The sequence below is a fragment of the Ylistrum balloti genome, unplaced genomic scaffold, assembly GCF_031769215.1.
Source record: "Ylistrum balloti isolate Yb309-2 unplaced genomic scaffold, AGI_CSIRO_Ybal_v1 Utg370094, whole genome shotgun sequence".
Classification (NCBI taxonomy): Eukaryota; Metazoa; Mollusca; class Bivalvia; order Pectinida; family Pectinidae; genus Ylistrum; species Ylistrum balloti.
In genome coordinates, this window is record NW_026782124.1 from 582,060 (window position 1) to 597,936 (window position 15,877).

At 36.0% G+C, this 15,877-nt stretch overlaps 1 protein-coding gene across 3 annotated transcripts in view; it reads left to right on the forward strand.

The window, feature by feature from the left end:
- Nucleotides 1-15,877, forward strand: part of LOC132549974 (ral GTPase-activating protein subunit beta-like) — a 48,610-nt gene that overhangs the window by 7,606 nt on the left and 25,127 nt on the right. For all 3 annotated transcript variants that reach the window (XM_060213966.1, XM_060213969.1, XM_060213967.1), the window contains 11 exons: nt 2,840-3,073; nt 3,545-3,799; nt 5,083-5,232; nt 5,794-6,003; nt 6,877-7,112; nt 8,454-8,596; nt 8,918-9,030; nt 9,845-9,973; nt 12,420-12,524; nt 13,606-13,698; nt 14,131-14,498. In XM_060213966.1, coding sequence (XP_060069949.1) covers nt 2,840-3,073; nt 3,545-3,799; nt 5,083-5,232; nt 5,794-6,003; nt 6,877-7,112; nt 8,454-8,596; nt 8,918-9,030; nt 9,845-9,973; nt 12,420-12,524; nt 13,606-13,698; nt 14,131-14,498 — 2,036 coding nt within the window. The remainder of the gene's footprint in view (nt 1-2,839; nt 3,074-3,544; nt 3,800-5,082; nt 5,233-5,793; nt 6,004-6,876; nt 7,113-8,453; nt 8,597-8,917; nt 9,031-9,844; nt 9,974-12,419; nt 12,525-13,605; nt 13,699-14,130; nt 14,499-15,877) is intronic.

Here is a 15,877-nt window from a genome sequence, read left to right on the forward strand (position 1 = left end):
TGTGAATATGTCTGAAGAGGTAAGTTCGCGAAATAAAGTATTCACAGAGTCTAAATGATTTACCATACTTTATCTAATTCAATAGAAACTTGTGTTTTCCAATTGTTTTCAGAAATAATTTTTGAAATAAATGCAATTTTCACTAAGATTGATTAAATTGGATATCATTAAAGTTTCATGAATGAATATGGTGTGGTAAAGAGGGCTACTGTTTGAAAAAATAATCAGAGTAAAAACAAGAGTTTTTAAGACAGGAAAAGACAATTAAGAGAAAACAGTGTGGCATTAAGGACATATGACAACTACATTTTGTTAATATTGGAATAATTCAAAATTTTCCTTCCTGAACAAAAGTGTCGAGGTTAACAAGGTTCAACTGTACTTGCTTGAGCTTACTGATTTGAGCCTGTTTATCTTTTGAATTTGTTCATATAGTGACGCAGAAGTCAGCCGATCCTAACTTCGTCATCTTAACGTATTACATTGATTCAGCTTATTGTTTATCACAAAGACCATCGTATCATGATAATTTATTACAACACATACAGCTTTTAGTCAGCTTATTATCTGTACATTGAACCAGAGCATAGATATTACTGTCACTGTTAAATATTTAGTGGTCTGTTTTATTTTAGAAATCCTTCAATAGTTTACAGATTTTGTTTAGTTTAGTCATCAGGAGCTTGATTATGTTTTGTATGTGATCAATTGTTATTTATGTACTCAGATGTGTTTTGATCTGATTTTAGCAGTTTATACAGTACAGTAAGACAATATCAATATAATGATGACTGGCTACTTTTAATGATTTCATTTGAATGTTGTGTACATACACTCTTTCTTGTCATGGTCACTTGTAGAATTACATGAAACAGTCAGTCATCCACTCTTTTGTCTTATAATAACAGCTACCAATGATTATCTAGTTGTCTCACCATCCAGCTACAATTGATATTATTGTCCCTCAACCTAGTCACCACCAATCAGGTTGTAGCACCAATCAGGTTGTCTCTCTACCCAGTCACCACCAATCGGGTTGTCTCTCTACCCAGTCACCACCAATCGGGTTGTCTCTCTACCCAGTCACCACCAATCGGGTTGTCTCTCTACCCGGTCACCACCAATCAGGTTGTCTCTCTACCCAATCACCACCAATCGGGTTGTCTCTCTACCCAGTCACCACTAATCAGGTGTCTCTCTACCCAGTCACCACCAATTAGGTTGTCCCTCTACCCAGTCACCACCAATTAGGTTGTCCCTCTACCAAGTCACCACCAATTAGGTTGTCCCTCTACCCAGTCACCACCAATTAGGTTGTCCCACCATTCAGCCACTACATAATTGTCCTATTATCCAGTCACCACTATCGGTTTGTCCCACCATTCAGCTGCTGCTATAAAGTTGATCCACCAGATATATAACGAAATTCTTCCTCAATACATGCAGATCGTGTGTTGGCATTGATAAACTTTGTGCTTGTTAAGAGACCTATTTCATCTGTAAAATCGTAAAACAAAGTCATATCTGGAGACTATATAGTCATCACTGCTTGTAAAACTTGCACCTGACATTTTTCATAACATATTTGTAGAATTGTAAATTACTACTTCCACTCCACCTTCCACTACACCCAACCTTCAACACCCCTCTTTATATTATGATGGACTGTGAATTATACAATATTTTTCACCCCATGATCAGTTTAAGTACGTTTTATCGCCTGCTGTTTGATGGTGAAGTATATCGTAAAATCATAAAAATTTTCGTAGGTGATTTTCGTTGAATTTATAGGTACTCTTAATTCTACAAAGTAATCTGTCCATGAAATAATGAATGGAAGAAAGTGACATTGATTAAAGTACTAGCAGATTTGATGGGTAAGATTTAACCTCATAATAAAGTGCCCATGGAATATTTCTGGAAAACCAGGAAAATTGGAGCCCCGCGAAAATATGGTTTTAGGGTAAAGTGTTATCCGTGTCCAACTGTCACTTCATGTTGCCTCCCATTCTAAATCAATCTCGTATCTTGAGACCCTCTCAACAGATTTGGTTATATTTCCTATCATAACGATAACATGAAGTTCTACAATTTATCATATAAAGATGGCTGTGATATTGTTCTGCCCTGTTCGTTCTCCATCATTCAGGGGTTATGCTCACTATTTCTCTCTGCACCCATGGAATATTTTATGGCAAAAATGAAGGCACTAGCAAAATAATCTGATTGGTCCAAAGCAGGTTTAAGGGGAATAAAACTCACCAATCACAGACTGATATGCTCATGATTACATGCTATAGGAGTGACACCCAACTTAAAAGCCAGTCCAACATGCCGTTGTGCGACCACAGGATTCATTTGATCAATGGATCACACTAGTCTTGTCGTCTTATCCACAAGGTGTCACACCCTCAGCTTACAATTTTGCCATGAAATGTCCCAGGGGTACAGAGAGTAAATGTGATCATAGTCTCTGAAGTGTCTAAGATGTGCCCTGTTTTACAGCTGAAAACAGGCTCCACCCCCTACCCCCCACCCCCCAACCCAAAACAAAAAACCCATTTTCTACCAAACTTAAAAGATCAGGGTTACCTTATTTTAAGCAGAACATTACTATATTTTCCCAGTTAATACCCTCACAGGCTGCTGTAAAATTAGGGTAGATCACAAATGACAACTTCAAACATTAATACTTATGCAAGGTGACTGTTTTATCTGAGGCACTCTAAGGACTGTTTTATCCCTGACTTTTTGGATGCCTACTTATTAGAATAACACAAATTTCATTGTAGGTATAAAAATCTCTTGTGTAGAGTAACATGAAGTTTTACTGTTGCAGATGACATTGGCGACCACCTCTGTGAAAGAGTGCTCAGTGTACTGTTTGAAATGTGGCTCCTGGCATGTCACAAGTGTTTCCCGTCACCTTCACTATGGAAGACGTTCCGTAACATGTGTGTCAACTGGCGCCACCATGAAGCCTTGGTCACACAGTGGCACAAAGTCAACCATAACCTTACTTCCCGTCTACTCAAAATTATGTATGGTGCCAACTATCCAGAACTCCAACTTAGTGAGTATCTACCTTGTGTGTAACAAGATACTCCATCTTAGTGAGTATCTACTTTACTTTAAGGTACAATCTAGTATCTTAGTACGGTAACGAGATGGAGGTACTGATAAGATCTAAATCCAGCAGGAGAGTGGGGTCTGCGTTAAATGTCTGTCTACATACCAACAGAGGGTTTGATATTATATTTGTCTTTTTTCTCAGCATTAAAATTCTTTCTACTGATAGTTTTATATGGAAGTATTGTAAGCATTTAATCTGTTTTAAGACTTTTGTTCTTATATTAATCATTGATTCCTTTAGAAATTGAAATAGAATTTCACTTCAAGGCAAACTCAGATACAAATTTATCAATGAATAAAACTTTCAGCCATTACTCCTGAAATAAAATACTTTTGAAAATATTATTAATTTTCTTTATGTAAAATCATTTGTTGTCTGATATGAGACAAATTGTGTATATTTTCTATTTAGACGAGACAGAGAGCCAGTTTATCTCCCCTGATATGACAGATGACTGTGTGGCACAGTGCTGGTTTCGTTTTCTACACATAATACAGAACCCTGTTGACCTGTGTCACCCTGAAATTATTGGTGGCACACCGAAGTTCCTACAGCTTCGCTCTGGAGAGGGACTTGATCCTACACAACATGAATGTTTACAGAAACTGCCTTACATTTTCTACAAGGCAATGAGAGGCATTTCCATCTTAATCAATGCATTTCTAGGTATGTTATGATAATGAATTCAGGCGTTTGACTGAATAGTGTGGTTAGGAAGATCTTGAATGATCCTATGAAGATGTAGCATATCAGTATTGTGTTAAAAGATGTGGCCTTACCCAGACAGGAATTGATAGAGTGGTCGTCTCCTTACCTGTATGATAGTTGTGGCCTTACCCAGACAGGAATTGATAGAGTGGTCGTCCCCTTACCTGTATGATAGTTGTAGCCTTACCCAGACAGGAAGTTATAGAGCGGTCATCCTCTTACCTGTATGATAGTTGTGGCCTTACCCAGACAGGAAGTGATAGAGCAGTTATCTTCTTACCTGTATGATAGTTGTGGCCTGACCCAGACACCTGTATGATAGATGTGGCCTGACCCAGACAGGAAGTGATAGAGCAGTCATCCTCTTACCTGTATGATAGTTGTGGCCTTACCAAGACAGGAATTGATAGAGCAGTCGTCCTCTTACCTGTATGATAGTTGTGGCCTTACCCAGTCAGGAAGTGATAGAGCGGTCATCCCCTTACCTGTATGATAGTTGTGGCCTTACCCAGTCAGGAAGTGATAGAGCAGTTATCTTCTTACCTGTATGATAGTTGTGGCCTGACCCAGACAGGAAGTGATAGAGCGGTCATCCCCTTACCTGTATGATAGTTGTGGCCTTACCAAGACAGGAAGTGATAGAGCAGTTATCTTCTTACCTGTATGATAGTTGTGGCCTGACCCAGACAGGAAGTGATAGAGCGGTCGTCCCCTTACCTGTATGATAGTTGTGGCCTTACCAAGACAGGAAGTATTAGAACGGTCATCCTCTTACCTGTATGATAGTTGTGGCCTTACCCAGACAGGAAGTGATAGAGCGGTCGTCCTCTTACCTGTATGATAGTTGTGGCCTTACCCAGACAGGAATTGATAGAGTTGTCGTCCCCTTACCTGTATGATACCTAGACAGGGAGTGATAGAGCGAACATCCCTTTACCTGTTTAACAGTGATCGATCTAATACTTATTTTTTCAAAGCCTTTAAGCTTTATTGATAAAAGAAATTGGTCCTGCAAAGTGAAATTAAAATATTTCCAGATATTGTTTTATTTCTATCAAAATTCCATTAGTTCAGGAATGGAATTTTACTATATTACTATAGTTCCTAATGTGATAATGAGATATTTTGGCAAAATAAAATTCTGAATTGTTGGATGATGCAGATAGAAAGAAATCAAACAATGATTCGGAAAAAATTAAGAGGAATTACATTTGCATTTCAAATTTTGAACATTTTGTCAGGCATATCTCAGTCACTGAAAGCAGAAGAAGAAATGACACAACCTCCTCCCAGTAACCGTCACTCAGTCACAGTGCCCCCTGTAACCCCTCCCGGACAGAGAAAATCCACAAGACCCATGTCTGTATTGGCTGGAACTCTGTCACAGAAAGGTAAACATTCTGCAATGTTTTCAGCCACAAATAGCATTTCGCACAAGAGAGCAGAAACATCAAATTTCTTAATACCTTTTTGAGATTTCAGGAAAGAGAAGTAAATTTTTTTTAAAGTTTATTGGTTAATATTTCCACTACAGGCAATATATGTTTTTGAAGACTGTAGAGTTAGTGGTATTTAAAGTAAGAAATATGTTCTCTGTGTTACCCATGCCTTCTCCATGCCTTAGGTTTGTACAGAGATTAACATCTTGAAAAAAAGAACTGAAGAAGTTAATATGTGATTCACTTTTTGACTTTTTCACTTATAAAGAACATATCCACTGCTGTTTTATGAGAGTGTGATTGGAAATCTCTGTATTTTGTAAAGCTGTGTACCATGGTTTGATAAATGAATAAATTTCTAAACTTCTATTGTGTTAATGAAATAGTTTCTGGCTCTTTATACAGATTCGCTTTTTATACCATTTTCTGCTTTAAGAAAAGTTGACAGTACACATATAACAAAAATTACAACAAATATTTTCTGCTTTATTTATTATATTGAATTCTTTGCAGGATCCTCAAAGTCATCATCAGTAACGACCAAATCTGCAGTTCCACCTCCATCAAACTTCCCAGGCCAGCTCCTGCTGGATTCCCGCCAGCCCCTGGCTCCAACTCGGCCTCGTTGTAACAGTGTCCTACATTTATATGGGGCCTGGCTTTTTGATGCAGCTTTGGCAAGAGTTCGTCTTTTGGCTTGTCACAGAGGACCTACCGTCAATGGTAACCATTGTCATATTCATATTTGATAAGTAAATAATATCAAAAATGGCAATGTTGTGGAATTTTTTAAGAAGTTTTGATGATCAAAGAAATGTCATGCTTGACACAGATTAAAACTTTGCTACAATGATTATCCTAATTCATCCTGTTAAATTGCATTGTACTGGCAATAGATAGCAAGTTGTGAAAATAAACCAAAAAAGTACCATTAGGGAAAAATTAGCAACCGGTCTTCATACATCGTAATGTAGTGATCATCTGTTAAGGACATTCATTATCTGAAACAAAAGATTAAAATTTTAGGGAAGAATGTATAAACATTTGGATTAAAACTGGAAAAAACCTCAAAATGACTAAATATAGTTTCATTCTATTTAAGCATTAAAACACAGAAGTACTGTGTACAGTGATTATAGCTCGAGTGGCCCCACGGGTGGGTTGCGAAGAAACCACTAAAGATCAAATGTGCAAAGAAAAAAAAAGTGGAAAAATTGCATCCATACTAACAGTTATAAAGTTGTGACACAGAAATGTGAATCTAATTAATGCTTTCTGCAAATAACAACATGGCAGACATAGCAACAAATAGTGTCAGTTGCCCAAATGCTTTATCAGACAACAAGAATCTGATTGAGTGATGTTAAGCAATTTTTACTCAACACCTTCTGAGATTGTCTGAAAGAATAAATATCATGAACTACTAAAGATATTCAGAACAGAAAGTGTTCCTGAAATTTCAGGTTAAATTTTAATCGTTGCCAAATATTATGTCACATTGTTATACCAAAATGAAATACATCAGTGATAATACTATGCTTGTTGTACATGGATTTGTCATATCTTTAAAGAATAATTGGTGAATTTGTTTTGCAGCTCGTGCAGATCGAAGAACAAACTCCTTCACTGACACAAGGCAGGGTTCCATTTCCCTGGACTATCATTCCGATCTGAGTTTATCAGTAGACAACACATATGAGACTGGGCGAGCAGAGGCTCTGGGTGCACTCTGTAGGATATTTTGTGCACACAAGACAGGAGAGGAAATCTTGCCAGTCTATTACTCACGGTTCTATATAGCCATGTATTACGGTCTACAAACATCAGACAATGTAAGTGTGTACAAGTCATAGTCTCAAGGAAGATGGTATCATTCAGTCATGTTTTTTTTAAATTGTTAAATGAAAATCGTGGAATTGAAATTTATTTGTTTGTTTACCTGAAAGAGATATATACTGTATTTTCCGGATTATATGCCACACATGTTTTTCTCATGAGTCAGGCATGCAGCTTATATACTGTTACAGTTATATGTGGATGAAAAAAATGGGCAGGTGGAAAAAAAAGAGGGGGAAATGTACCAGTACACCAGTATGAGACAGTTTACTCCTATAACATAAGAGCCCCCACTGTTTGTCAGCCGTTTTATTATCTGCCATTTTTGTCCCAACTGCGACATCACAGTGCCTGTCATAAGTTTCTTGCTATGTAAAACATTAAACATTGTTGTAGTAGAGACAGTACAAGTATCTGCCCATCACGTTGGTAACTGAAACAGATTGTCTAGAACTGTCATTTACAATCCTATACAGGATGAATTGAAGATTGGTATGAAAATAACATATTTAATATGAATCACATTAATATATGGACTTTTTTGTTTACTTTGAAGCCGTAGTGGAAGTTTACAATAGCCTTTTGCATCTTGGGATGGATAAGTCATTTGGTTATAGGTCAAATTCTAGAATGACCACTGTGCTTGTTTACGATATGAATGACTCTGTGTAAATGATATTGGATTATAGGAATTTGGTCAGTATGCAAAGGCCATTGTTGAAATCTAACAACGATGGAGAGGTTATTTCGTAAACTGTACGTAACGTCAGGTCCTATATCTGGGTGTAGACAATCTGTGAAGGCACCCAGGGCAAACGAGTTTGATATTTGCTATTTTTGGGTTTTTTTTTTTTTTCAACTACATCAATAAAATAAAGGATTATCTTTGCATGATTCATTTACAAACTTATATTGAATGTTTCACTGATGATCTGGAAAAATCACCTCCGTTGTCTGTTATATCTGCGAACTTTGGTCACCATAACTGTTACCACTGCATAGGAACTGCCTTCTGTTATCTTTTACTGGTTTATCAAACGTCAACAGTGGTGATCACCATATCATAAGAAAGGGTGTGGCTTACATCTGTAAAAGTCAGCTCTGCAGGTTTTGTACCAGTGTGGCTTATAACCCTGAGAATATGGTAAATTGCTATAATAAATTCTGAGTTATATGATAATATATAATTATAGTGCATCTGGAATAGTTGTCCGTTGATAAGTTGTCATTAATTGATAAATGTTTTATATATCACCCTGGCTGTTAGCTTGTAATGCTGTGATTTGTTTAGTCTATAAATTCATTTATATTAAGTTAATTATTCTTTATTTAACCAGAGCCTGAGTGGTCAGGTACTGGCCAGTATCCTGTTTAACTCTTGTGACCTGTTGCGTGTAGACCTAGATGGTGTACAGATTCTGGTTCCATACATACTTGATGCTCTGCAATTGATTCTTAGTGACCAGTCTACCAGACTCAAGTAAGTGGTCCATACTGCTAATATTAGCAATCAGCCCCTTCCCTCCACTCACTCAGTTAAATGCTAAGTGACTAGTAAAACATTAAGACCTTACATAACCTACAGAATGGTGAGCTTTAGAGCTAAAAAGATTGTTCATTCAATTTCCTTTGCTAATGTAGATGTTATTTTCAGCATTAGCAGATTCTTAAAAAAACTTTGTAATAATACTTATCCAAGAAATACAGGCCTCAAAGAGATTTTGTTTCTTGCCAAGAAGTTAAAAAATGATAAGTTGCTCCTAATTCTTATATCCTAACCATGCTATATGTGTGCTTTCAGACTGAGTGACTCAAACGTTGACTGCCATAATGTCGAGCTGCGCCGTTCCTGTATACAGCTCCTGTTGTCCCTGCTCTGTCTACCTTTACACTTCAAAGACCTTGAAATTAATGGTAAATAATGGATGTCACTTCAGGAAATTGATAATTAAATTATGGTTATCAGTTCAAAGAAATTAATGATTGTCACTTGAGGGAAATTATTGATTAATCAATGGTTGACAGTTCAAGGAAATTAATGATAAATTAACGGTTGTCACTTCAAGGTTGTCATACCTGATCACTTACACACTCAGATGACCTTATTGTAAGGATAGACTGTAATGATGTATATAAAATGTAAATGGTACCAGACAGAGAAATATTGTTTCTGACCCTGGGATTGGGTTACTGGACAAACCTATAACAATCTTCATCTGTGAAGAAATATCTTCAGAAACATTTTCAGACTAACAAGACAGAAAACTTTTTTCTTCTAGTAAGAAAACTTGATGTATGTCAGGAAAAACGTCTTATACTGGACTGTAAAATATCATGCTAGTCTGAAGGGTACACGGTTTTCACAAGATAAGGTAGAACATTTTGTCGTGGAAAGAAATGATAGATTTTACATGAGTATTGAAGGACACATATTAAAATAGAATAAGGTTAATAAATTTCATATGTCAGCACAAGTGTAAGATAATTCTATAAACTTATAATCCGTATTTTTTTCTATTAGACTAATTTTGACATGGACAGTACATTTTTCACTTCAGAGACAAACATTTGATGGAGAGAAAGTATTGTTATGGTGGAGAAAAAAGTAAAAAATTGTGATAGAAAATAATTAGATAATGTGATCTAACAAAAGTAGTTACTGCCATGCGAGGATAAATGAAAATTATGTTGTTTTACATGATCACCACTGTTACGTTATTTAACACAGATATTGTGTCAGGTCCTGAAACCCCAGTACAGAGCATCACCTTTATCTCACTGAAGAAGAAGATCATGGAACTGTTGCTGAAGGCTCTGTACAATGCCAAGGATCCCACCAATACTCAGATGTTGTTAGGTAAGCAACCATTGATGGTTTTGTTCTGTTTGTTAACCTATCATAGGACAGCTTACTAGGGGATGTTATAGAGGTTTACTGTGTACATATCATAGGACAGCTTACTAGGGGATGTGTTATAGAGCTTTACTGTGTACATATAGGACAGCTTACTAGGGGATGTGTTATAGAGGTTTGCTGTGTACATGTCATAGGACAGCTTACTAGGGGATGTGTTATAGAGCTTTACTGTGTACATATAAGACAGCTTACTAGGGGATGTGTTATAGAGCTTTACTTTGTACATATAGGACAGCTTACTAGGGGGTGTTATAGAGGTTTACTGTGTACATATACAGGGTTCGAAATTAACTATATACAACTAGCAAAATTCCAGCTAAAATCTGGTAATTGCTTGCTGGAAAATAATGAACTAGCAAAATTTTGCGAGTGGAAATGAACTCTACCTAATCACTATTTTTGACGAAACATCTGCCACAAAATGCCTTTCTCCGTCTGCCTTTAAATGAGTAAATAGGTTACAAACGCTAAAGTGACATAGATTATCAATACATTCGGAATTCCTCCAGTTTTTCCCTTGATAGTTATGTGTAAACCGAATAAAAAGTTGTCTTGGAAAACTCTACGATTTCTGTCTGCTCATCATGTGAAACGCGACGTATCAGCTATGATAACAAACTTTTTCAAAAGGAAAGCATCTGACAGTGCTTGCGATGACCAAGACAATAGTCAACAGCCACAGCCTGGCCCTTCTGAAAAAAAATCGTTGAAATCGGAGAGCGTTTCTCCTGACGCTGCTGATATAAAATCACAGCCACAACAACGTGCATATACAGCCACGTTACAAACGGTACGGAAATCGAGAAAAAGAATTGAATATTATTCTAGGATACAACAAATCATCTAGTAACGATGTTGTTAATACAGTATGGCGCAATGACTGCCGAGAACACGGAAGATAGTTGTCTTGATAATAATTTATTGAAATGATCGTTAATGTGAACATTTTTTTAAATAATATAAATTTGGGTACAGTTACATTTATAAATGGATCTGATCATATGACAGTCAGATTAGATGTAGCTCATACACGAAAAAAAGAAAACTGATAAATTCAAAGTTATATAGATTTAAAATGTTGATACAGGTAGCAATCAGCCATTCTTATCCAATATCTTGGATAACTTTTCCAATATCACTCAGTTCCTGAAAAACTCAATATAACAGTAAATAAAAGTCAAACCTATTCACCAAAAAATTACTAGTTTGTTCATCATTTTTGCTAGTGGAAATTTTAGGCACTAGCAATGGTTTGCTAGTGCCTAAAACAGTTTATTTCGACCCCTGCATATAGGACAGCTTACTAGGGTATGTGTTACAGAGGTTTACTGTGTATATGTCATAGGACAGCTTACTAGGGGATGTGTTATAGAGGTTTACTGTGTACATATCATAAGACAGCTTACTAAGAGATGTTATAGAGGTTTACTGTGTACATATCATAAGACAGCTTACTAAGAGATGTTATAGAGGTTTACTGTGTACTTATCATAGGACAGCTTACTAGGGGGTGTTATAGAGGTTTACTGTGTTTATATCATAGGACAGCTTACTAGGGGATGTGTTATAGAGGTTTGCTGTGTACATGTCATAGGACAGCTTACTAGGGGATGTGTTATAGAGCTTTACTGTGTACATGTCATAGGACAGCTTACTAGGGGATGTGTTATAGAGCTTTATTGTGTACATATAGGACAGCTAACTAGGGGATGTTCTATAGAGGTTTAACAATATATAAACATGTGGAAAACTGATCTAAACACAACATTAGAGCCCAGGGATCTTCAATAGTTCTCATGAAAGGATGTCTTGTAGTGGTTTACTGTGTATAAACAAGTTTATGGAAAACTGATTTAAGTACAAGTTATGGGTGGGAAGGCAGGGGCTTGCTCTGGGATATTTTCTGCTGTTCTATCACAAGACCTAAATGAAAACGGTTTTTGCTTTTGCATACTTTATCACAGATGACATGTTCTTGTTGACTAGTTGATCCAGGTAAGGTAAACCTCCACTTAGTTTGAAAAGACGGGGTGTTTATACATATGAATATCTCATTGAGAACAATAATTTTCTGTCTTGTGATAGCATCAATCCTTTTAAGTCTTGTTTGACTGACAATTTGAATTGCTGCTTACTGATCAGTAATTTTCTTCCTGCTACAACATTTTGTTATGGTTTTTGGTGAAGGTGTACAGTATGTTGTTTATCCCACCATAGAGTGTGTTGAAAGCTGAGTGTAGTTGGAGAGTAAATATATGAACTGTGGTCAGTGCGTTGAAAGCTGAGTGTGGTTGGAGAGTACATATATGAACTGTGGTCACAGAGATGAAGGCTGAGTGTGGTTGGAGAGTACATATATGAGATTGAATGTTATTTATCTGTGCAGGGGGCCTGATGCTGATCGTACAGGACTTGGCTATGTGTGAGGGGGTGGAGCAGACAACACTTCAGCCACAGCACGATACATCTGGAGATTCCGACTCACACGGAGGTACAAATGTCATATTCACCCGAAACTTTTTGCTGATTAACAACAGATTTTGTGTCATTTAAATAAAACATAACAGAGTATATTCTTTAATGAAATTTACTGGCACAACTTTTCATTCAGATTTATATCAAGATGCAGAAAAAACAATAGCTCTTGATTTCAATGTCCATCTGAAAATATAACATATGGAAATGTGAGGTTTCTTTTGATGAGATCCTAGCAACTGCCTCTAAATATACATTTTAAGGAATTACCTACAACCACATAACCAAAATAACCAAATCTAAAAATAGTTCACATTTCAAAGTTCAAATTTTAGATCAAATGCAAGGATTTCCTTGATGAGATCATAGAACCAATCTCTAAATATATCGGGGCCCCAAAAGGGGAAGTTAAACAACATTTTGCTTCAGAATGCTACTCTTTCTTAATGCTTTAATGAATATGATCCAAATTTTGTTTGAAACATAATTGAGAGTGGGAAATCAAACCAAAATTCATTAACCTGATTCAACCCCATGGACTTAGGGTGGGGTTCCATAAGGGGAAGTTAGACAATATTTTGCTCTCAAATACTACTCCTTTTTAATGTCAGTAGCCATTTTGTAACATGATTTTGCAACTGTTTTTCAAGAATAGAACCTACCATTTATGAGTTTCTGATACTTTCAAGGAATATTCAAAATTTGAATTCATCAGATTTGCCAGACCACCATCAGCAATTTCTGTAGACTGTCCATCCATTCATGGATTGTCAGATCACCATTAAGGGCCATGGTGGTCTTGTGTGATTTATGTTGAAATAAAGAAAACGATGTAATGAATAGATTTTCTGTCAATCAGTTTTTAACACAATGGATTTAATTTTCAGGAAATTAGCTACCGCCATTTCTCAGCAAATGTGACTTGCTTGGGAGATGGCTAAATAATGGATAAATTGTGGAGAACTTTCATTTATTATATGGCAGATTTGTAATAAAAGAAAATATTCTTTTATTGTAATGTCATTTTTAATGGAAAAACATCTTTATCCCAGGCAGATAATTGAGTAGAATAAAAATACCTGATTTGTGTTTTCTAGACACTAGTCGGACCAGCATGACCTCCATGTCCTCGGACTCCAGTTACCACGAGTCATCATACCATCGCTTACCGCTAACTTCTCAGGATCTTGGTAAGCTACACATGCTAATTACTTAAATAAATTTAAAAATGAACCACTACCAGGGGTGGAGGCACAACGTCCCTAAGATGATGACTGCTCACCTAGAGCCGAAACATGTTAACAACGCTTCGCAATAACCATCAAGTTTACGGAAGAACTACTGTGTTGGACTCGCTCCTTTGTACTCATTTTGTGTTGAATGTTAAATTTTGTAATAAGAGCTATATCATTGTAAACATTGTTGTAATTATTTAACAATGAATGATAGTAACTGTGTTGATAATTATTATGTTAACACTTGCAATGATAGCTTTTCATAGAAATATGATTACATTATCTGGTATCAAGTTTAAAATTTTGAAATGCATGCTCTTACTACAGAATTAATGACTTTTACATTTTATCTGAAATATGTTAAATACCAATAACACTATTCCACAGAGACCGCCTATGGTCTTTTTGGTGACGCCACAGCCCTGGTTTGCCACCGTCTAATGGCTTCATGGAAAACTGACCTGAACACGGCTTTAGCGGCTATGGAACTTCTTGGTGGCCTTGCTAAAGTAAACATCAACCCTCCAAATCTACTCATGTGTAAACGCACGGTTAAATGGATATGTGAGTTCATTGTGTATCAGTGTAGTCGCCCTGCCCCCTCACACTCCCGAGACCTTCATTCAATGATTGTGGCGGCATTTAAGTGTCTAACTCTGTGGCTGGTTGAACATAGCCGTCTGATGTACGACAAGGAATGTCTTATCAACGTCCTGGAGGTGGTGGAACTCGGCATCTCTGGCTCAAAGTCACAGGTATGCATCATACTTCACTTTATCTTCAAATGGTGACAAGAAAATAATACGTTTATCTAGATACCTTGAAAAATTTTTGTCCCTTTACCTGGTATTTGAAAATGAAACAATTTTCATGCAGAATTTCTTCCTAAAATGATGTCTTTTTTTGATGGGCTTGCAATGTTGTAAGTATATGTTCTGATCATTTAAGCAGCCATGATATTTAATTCTAGACCAGAATGTGTTTATACAATTATGAAATCCGATATCAAGATGATATGCAGGCATTAGAATTTACACAGAAGTCATTGATAAGTTGTTGTTATGCTTTTGTAAGATGAATCCATTTAATATCCAGCTTGTCAGTTGAAAATTTTGTTGGTACGGAACTTGTAATCAGATTTTTATGATATGGTACCTAATTGTCTTATTTAGTAACATTTGTCCCCATGTCAGCACTTCTTGATTCTACAGTATCTCAATTCCTGATAAGAAACTCTATTAGATAGTTTAAAATCTTTTCTTGAAAATATAACTATAACAAAACATTTCAATACCTTTAAAATTTACACTACCATGTCTTCATGTCAGTCCAGTTAATATGTACCTAATTGTCTTATTTAGTAACATTTGTCCCCATGTCAGCACTTCTTGATTCTAAACAGTAAAAAATAGTAATAGCAGTAAAAATGAAGTAACAAAAGTATCAGAATGGAGTAAAGTATCGACAATGGTAACATTAAACAGTGTATCAGCATATGAATGTTTTAATTGAAACTAAACCTATTGTTAAATATTTTCTCTATATTGTATTATATCTCATTCTTTATATAACAAAATTTGACGTAGCAGTCAAAGTTTGCTACACAACTACACAGGGATATTTTCCTTATGTCTAAACAACATCTCTGTTCAGAAACTAATGTTTCTTTAAATTCATGTAGCACCTGTTCAATTCTAAGTTGATTATTATGAAATTATTAATGAAGTATTAAATGAATATTTGTAATAGTAACCTAAGGATATGGTTATGACTAGACTTAAAGGAATGATCTGTAATCTTACTATTTTTTCTCTGTGAATGTCACTCTGAATTCCACTTATCCAATAGGGCTGATGGAACATGGACCAACTAGCCAAAATTATCAGTTCTGGAGCTCAATAAAAAAATCACCTGTTATCATCACTGTAGAAATGTCACAAGATGAAATTAATTGGACACTTTTGATGTGAAACATTCACTTCTTAATTACTTAGATTCTTATTGTTTACACATTGACAATAGTGTCGTTCATTTCTTTCATAATGATCTCTTATCCTTAATGAAATAAAACCCTTTAAAATCACAAAACCTAACTTTATCAAAAGTCTAGAAACATATACCTTATATATAAGGT